This window comes from Berghia stephanieae, chromosome 14 (assembly GCF_034508935.2).
Source record: "Berghia stephanieae isolate SIO BIC M18660-M18661 chromosome 14, UCSD_Bste_1.3, whole genome shotgun sequence".
Classification (NCBI taxonomy): domain Eukaryota; kingdom Metazoa; phylum Mollusca; class Gastropoda; order Nudibranchia; family Aeolidiidae; genus Berghia; species Berghia stephanieae.
In genome coordinates this window covers 17,866,513-17,874,012 of record NC_088373.1, presented here as the reverse complement: position 1 = coordinate 17,874,012, position 7,500 = coordinate 17,866,513, and the positions used below count along the sequence as shown (strand labels likewise).

General features: G+C 41.1%; 1 protein-coding gene across 1 annotated transcript in view; it reads left to right on the top strand.

Moving 5' to 3' along the window:
* LOC144959518 (uncharacterized) overlaps nt 1-1,786 on the top strand; it is a 6,248-nt gene extending 4,462 nt beyond the window's left edge. Inside the window, exon 3 of the mRNA XM_078892134.1 lies at nt 1,206-1,786. Coding sequence (XP_078748260.1) covers nt 1,206-1,786 — 581 coding nt within the window. The remainder of the gene's footprint in view (nt 1-1,205) is intronic.
* Nucleotides 1,787-7,500: the final 5,714 nt, after the last annotated feature.

Here is a 7,500-nt window from a genome sequence, read left to right as displayed (position 1 = left end):
AACTTTATTCTAGATCTATAGATACTATGCTCTTGGCTAAGAAGATCACACCATTGCCATCTGGAAGTATAACGGATCAAAACACAAAACTCTGTGAAACCATGAACTTTTATGGATAGTTCGAAGTTGACGTCACTCTCGTCTTTGTAATTGTTTTTTTGCCATCCGCGTTTATGAATAATTCTCACTAATCTGTATCTATCATCCAGACTATAAACGTTCAAGGTTACACATATTATTGTGTGTTGGTCCGTTATACTTCCGGATGGCAATATTGTGAACTTCTTAGCCAAGCGCATACTGTCTATAGTCTGGTTAATACAGTTTAGTGAAAATAACATTCAATAGTCCGATGTCACGTCCGCCCAGCAACGAGCGGCTTGGTTTTAAACAAAGAAAATCGGTACTTTTTATCCTTCATGCTGGCTAGAACTTTTCATGTGTCATGTGATCAGAATGTATAAAAGTCAAAACATGATCAGATTTTTTCCCCTTTGGATACGCTTTTATGCTCGTCGGAGAAATATTTCATAAGGGCGTCCGCCATTGTTCCGATAGTGTTGTGAATATTTTACCTTAACGCATACCATTTGTACGAACCCGTTCTCTTTCATTAAATGAATGTATTGATGCTATGCCCGTAGCCAAAATTCTCACAACATTTCGCCCGCCGGATATACGTACTAATACAAAAAACTATGTGTAACCTTGAACGTTTATAGATAGTGTGCGCTTGGTTATGAAGCTCAAAACATTGCCATCCGGAAATATAACGGACCAAAACACTAAACTATGTGTAACTTTAAACGTCTATAGTCTGGTTAATACTTTTTAGGGAGATATACTCATAAACGCGGATGACAAAAAAAAAAACCAATAACAAAGACCCGAGTAACGTCAACTTCATTCTATCTATAGTCTGAGTGATAGATCTTAATGAGAAATACTCATAAAAAATGGATTGCTATTAGCATTACCAAAGTTATTGGTTAGATTCCAATATAACTTGATGAAACATGCAGGTGTATCTGTTTGACTATCATCTTTAAGAAGTAATGATTGGATATTTGGTTTGAGATCTCTTTGTAAGAAAGTTTGCCACCAATGTGTTGATTGTCAAAGACAAGATTCTAGGGCATGTAATGTAGTATTTGCTCCCTTACCTTCTGATAGAATTGATCGTTCACCCCCATTGTCCATTGTAGGTGTGGACCATGCTGGCCCTCTGTATTGCTCAGACACGGGTGAAAAGAAGCACTACATTCTACTGATCACATGCGTAGTTATCGGAGATTTACATTTAGAACTGGTGCCTTCTCTACCATTAAATGACTTCATATTGGCGTTTAGAAGGGTCTGGGCCCGAAGAGGAGTGCCATCTGTCATTTACTCAGATAACGCCAAAGCGTTCAAGGCTGCAAGCGGCCTTCTGCAACACCATTTAGGTCATGCTGCGCCAGTCTGGAAATTCAACATTCCTTTGGCACCCTGGCATGGAGGTTGGCGGGAACGACTCGTTAGCTCAACTAAGTCTGCTCTTAGAAAATTCATTGGCAGGGATATGATAAGCAATTCTGAACTTGAAACCACATTGTATGAAGTTGAAGCTTCAACTAATGCTAGACTTTTGACTTATGTTGATGAAGACATAGAACCTCCTACTCCTTCTCACTTCTTGCTTGGGCGAAACTCACCCTTTGATACTTCTCATGTCAAAACTCGAACCCCTCAAAATTCTAATGAGCTTAATGTTGCGCACAAGAACCATCTTTTGGCTCTTGATTAATTTTGGAGAATCTGCAGTAAAGATTATATCAGAAATCTTCCCACTGTGGGGCATGTTAGAAATTTAAAAAGGCTTCACGTTGGTTATCTGGTCCTTATTAGAGAAGAAAACACACCAAGAATGAACTGGCCATTGGGGGGGGGGGTATGTAGGTTGCTCCAAGACAAAGATGGACTGATTAGAGCAGTTGGAGTGAAAACTGAGAAAGGAGAGTTAACCAGAACTGTCCAGAAACTTCATAAGCTTGAAGTTTCGAATGATGAAAACGGAATAGAAATTGAGAATCCAGTATCAGAGAATACTGATCGAACCCCTGAACCTGCCTGTGTTGTTTCACGGTCCAAATCGGGTAGAGCTATGAGGTCCCCTTAGACCTTTGATTTATAATCATTTAACGTTAGAAAATTTGTTGTTTTACTTTTTATTTTTTGTTGTTTTTTTTAAAAAGAAATTGTTATGCTGGCCTCAGCAGTGGCATTGACCAGGGGTGGGGAGTGTTAAAAATAATCAAAATAACAAGATCAGGGGAGACAACTGTGTAAACGTTATTGATGTGTAATTTGATGTGTGGGTTTTTTTATTCTTTCCCTTGAACTTGTTATTTTGACCCGGAATGAGAATGAAGCCGGCAGATGATGATATATTGCTGATTGTTTACAGGTTTGGATGGATTGGCGATTGGAATTTTATTCGTCTTGTTTTGTTAATTTTTACTTTGGTCGAAACAATAATCGCATTTCAATAGCATACAACAGCACAGCTCGTTATTGAGGATATATTTGTACACAATCTGTGCCTAATAAAAACACACACAAACACACACACACACACGCACACACACAAATACACACACACACATACACAGACACATACAATCAATGCACATAATAACTCGATCTGATATTATAGTTATTGGAAATGGGTTTTTATAGAAAAGTTGATGCTTAGGTAAATGTAATATGAGCATAAACCAATGATTTCAAAAGAAAATGCATTAGTTTCCTAGGTCGTAAATGTTGTTTCAAGGTCGTAAATTTGACACTGAAATTTTGCTGGACATCCTGACTACGACAACAACAAAAGCCACATCACCATCCCTACCACCACTTTTACAACAAGCATCACATATCCATCTATACCTACCACCACCACATCACCATCCCTACCACCACTACTACATCCACCACAACATCACCTTACCTACCACCACTTCTAACACGACCATCACATGATCAACCCTACACACCACTACTACAATCACCAGCACATAACCATCCCTACCACCACTACTGCAAAAACTACCACATCACCATCCCTACCACCACTACTGATCTCATCACTCACTCACTCTATCCCATGACGGGTTGGTCGTCGGAGGGACTCTCGGGATGCAGACTTCACGATTCGACGCCACTCATCACGGTCTTGGGCCTTCCTCATTAGATTGTTCCACGTCAATCCTGTCCAATCTTTAATGTTATCCTGCCACACTTTCCTCTGTCTTCCTCTTTTTCGGCAGCCCTCTACTGTGTCCTGCAATATTGTCTTGCATAAGCTACTGCAACAACTACCAAATCACTATCCCTACCACCACTTCTAATACAACCATCACATCATCATCCCTACCACCACTTCTAATACAACCATCACATCATCATCCCTACCACCACTTCTAATACAATCATCACATCATCATCCCTACCACCACTTCTAATGCAACCATCACATCATCATCCCTACCACCACTTCTAATACAACCATCACATCATCATCCCTACCACCACTTCTAATACAACCATCACATCATCATCATCCCTACCACCACTTCTAATACAACCATCACATCATCATCCCTACCACCACTTCTAATACAACCATCACATCATCATCCCTACCACCACTTCTAATACAACCATCACATCATCATCCCTACCACCACTTCTAATACAACCATCACATCATCATCCCTACCACCACTTCTAATACAACCATCACATCATCATCCCTACCACCACTTCTAATACAACCATCACATCATCATCATCCCTACCACCACTTCTAATACAACCATCACATCATCATCCCTACCACCACTTCTAATACAACCATCACATCATCATCCCTACCACCACTATTCAGTCGTGCGGGGCGTGTCTTGGCAAGCTTAAGGACCACGGTCCTACGGTCCCTGGGAAATGAAAACCGCAAGGACCGGTCCTAGAACCGGTCCTTTTCGACATTGAACATTCCTGAGAGACCGTTGGAAGTTCGAACCGTTTTGACCTTTGGGACCGTGGGATCGTTCATTCTTGAACCGTTAAAGACTTGGGACCGCTACACGATGAAAACCGTGGTCTACAGTAGGTTCTCACTGAAAGTGAGATCGGATTCGTTGAGAGGGAGAGTGATGTGTGTTGTCAGATAGCGCTATTACACAAGAGTGACACAGTGACAAGAATTGTGTGATTGTGTGTGTGTGTGTGTGTGTGTGTGTGTGTGTGTCAAAAGAATGGGTTGGGAAGGAGGGAGAGGGGGGGGAGATGGTAGGTCATGTGGCATGACTAATCTGTGGCAAGACCGAGTTTGAGAAGTTTTGGGGGGTCTTTTCTTTTCTTTCTCTTTTTTTCTTTTTGTTGTTTTTGTTTTGTCTTTGTTATTGTATTGTTTTTTCTATTTGCACTTTATATTTTTCAATTACATTTAATAATCATTTCAATACACACATTGTGTGTTTATTCCGTATGTGCTTCGCAAGCGTCGAGGTCCCTCCAGAATATGTTAATAAAGATTTACAGATCAAACATAACACTTTCTTAATTCCTTCATCTTTTTCGTAATGGTCCCAAACCCAGCTGGTTTTTCTCGACGACATATTTTCCAGTTGAAATGTAAGGAAATTGGAAAATGGGTGAAACAGTAACAATTGAGATAAATAAAATAATCTAATAAGCGACTCTGATGAATACTGGGGTTGTAAATTTGTAAGTAACTGAGATGGTAACAAATGAACAAATGACAACAATAACAACAATGCGATAGGCTGGCTTATAATTAATGGAGTGATGGTGACAAGTAGTGCCGCACGGGTTTTGGTTATCGAGAACAGTAACACCAGGAACATAGCTCAACCAGGAACTAGTACCAGGAACCTCCACCAGGAACAAGTTCCTGGTCATGTTACTGTTACTGTATGTGTGTTGTGTGTGTGTGTGTGTATGTGTGTGTGTAGAAAGAGAAAGAGCGCGCAAACCAGCCTACGTCCCTCCCCCCCAGTCTGAACCTCTCGTCTGTCTGTGGTTGGTACCACAAACACGAGTACGAACGTCGTACCCGTGTCATCTATGCGCCGTACTACTTAGGACATGACTGATACGAAACTCTCTTCGACCGGAACAATCGCACCAGGAACAGGTTCCATACCAGGAACAACGCTACCAGGAACACAATCGTACCAGGAACATGAAAATGTTCCGAATGCCCGCCGCTAGTGACAAGTTCAAGTTAAAGAAAACAAAAGACAGTCTGGATTAAATACGCACACACATACATACACACAAACACACATACACACGGAGTGGAGTAGTCAAACTCATTTCAAATTGTAACCTAATTAGAGAAGAGGGGTGATGCCTTCTTTATTTGCTCACCGTACTTCACTGTTACTTCGATAATTTAGCGTGAATAAAATTTGAAATTTATCCCTATTAACGGAGATAATGGAATCGCCCAAGGCGTTGATCGAGTTGTTCGTGGCGTTGATACACACACGCAACTCCGACCCCTTCCCCCCCCCACACACACATTAGACGGCAGCGAGCATTGAAGAGTAAGAGAGAGACGTGAAGTTATAATAAGAGGGGGTGGATGCGGTAATAAGTAATAAGTGGGGTCGGTGGTGAATTTTCGCCAGATCTAACAAACCCAGCTACCCATTCACTGCTGAGTAGACAGGGATTCAGAAAAAGCTTGACTGCACCCGGGATCGATCTCTGGCCCTTTGCGTATAAAGAGAGTGCTCTATCAACTGAGCAATCGGGGTCCCCAAATATTCTATAGGACTTTTTAAAAATACAGACGTTATAACTGGGTTTTTTTGGAAGGAAGAAACTCATGAAACTTATATTATTTGATTAGTTAAAACACCAAACGAAATTGTAATATTATTATATTATTTTAAATGACAATGTGATAGAAAGGAGTGGTGACAAGAGATGGACAAAAGAAAACAAAAAATCGGACTTGCTACTTGCTAGGTTTGAAACACACACACACACACAAACACACAAACACACACATCTTTAGTAGTCACATGCATTTCAAACAATAACCCATTAGAGAAGAGGGGTCATGCCTTCATCATAGATCATTGTCATTGCGATCATTATGGTGTAGTAAATTTTGAAATTTACCCCGTATAATGGAATAGTCCGAGGCGTAAGCCTCCTGTTTCCCCCATCTCACACACGAAAGGGCGGTTTGCGGAGTGGAGGGAGGTGGTCGACTGTGTCGTTTAGTGTATGGCAAAGGGGGGGGGGGTGCGATTAATTAAGTGGGATGGGTGGTGATTGGTGGAAGATATGCAAAGAACCGAGGCAACGAATCGCTGGGGAAGTAGTATGGCGCGAGACCGTTGATAGGTGATAAGAAGTGAGGACCGACAAAGGTCCTCCACTTTGGGACCGGTCCCCGGTTCACAGCTAAAGGACCGTGGAACCGGTCCCTCAGCGCGGCACTACTACTCAGGGTGTCCAGCAATGTCGTACAGTCGTAAAATTGACCTCACGGCACCGAAAACCGTTCTGAAACTGAACAATTAGCTGAAAGCCCCAGTTTCTGTGATCTAGCCTGAACGACGGTATCACTCACAGATTACAAGAGATAAAGCTGTCACTAATTAATTACCGCTGCAGGTGACTGAGTAAGGAGTGATCACTGAGTAGGAAAATTATGCATAAAACATGCATTTTAAAATTATTCTGTGACTAAATGTTCAAATTATGAGTCCGTTTTTCTTCAGTTTACTTAAAGATCCATCTTTCTTCTTTTGAACTGATTTTAAATGAAGAAATTTCATACAGAAATGAATTATTATCTGTCATTATCTCTCTCTCTCTCTCTCTCTCTGTCTCTCTCTCTGTCTCTCTCTCCCCCTCCCTCTCTCTTTCTCTCTCTCTCTACCTCTGCACACAAACACATACTTACACACGCACACACACACGCCCACACACACAAACGAATAAATTGCGTTAATTGGATTAATTTTCATGTTAACCTTCTAGTACTTGCCTATAATATCTCATCGCAAATACTTTGACATCAAATTCTAGTCTCGTTAGTATTTCAATTTCATGTTTTGTAAATATCACTATAGGCACTTTAAGCACTCTCTCTCTCTCTTTCTCTCTCTCTCTCTCTCCCTCTCTCTCTCTCTCTACCTCTTCACACAAACACATACTTACACACACATACACAAACACAAATACACAAACACACACACACACACACACACACACACACACAAACCAATAAATTCCGCCATTGGATTAATTTTCATGTTCACCTTCCAGTACTTGCCTATAATAACTCATCAAAAATACGTTGACCTCAATCTCTCTATGTCTCTTTCTCTCTCTCTCTCTGTCTCTCTCTCTCTGTGTCTCTCTCTCCCTCTCTCTCTCCCTCTGTGTGTGTTTGTGTGTGTGTGTGTGTATCTA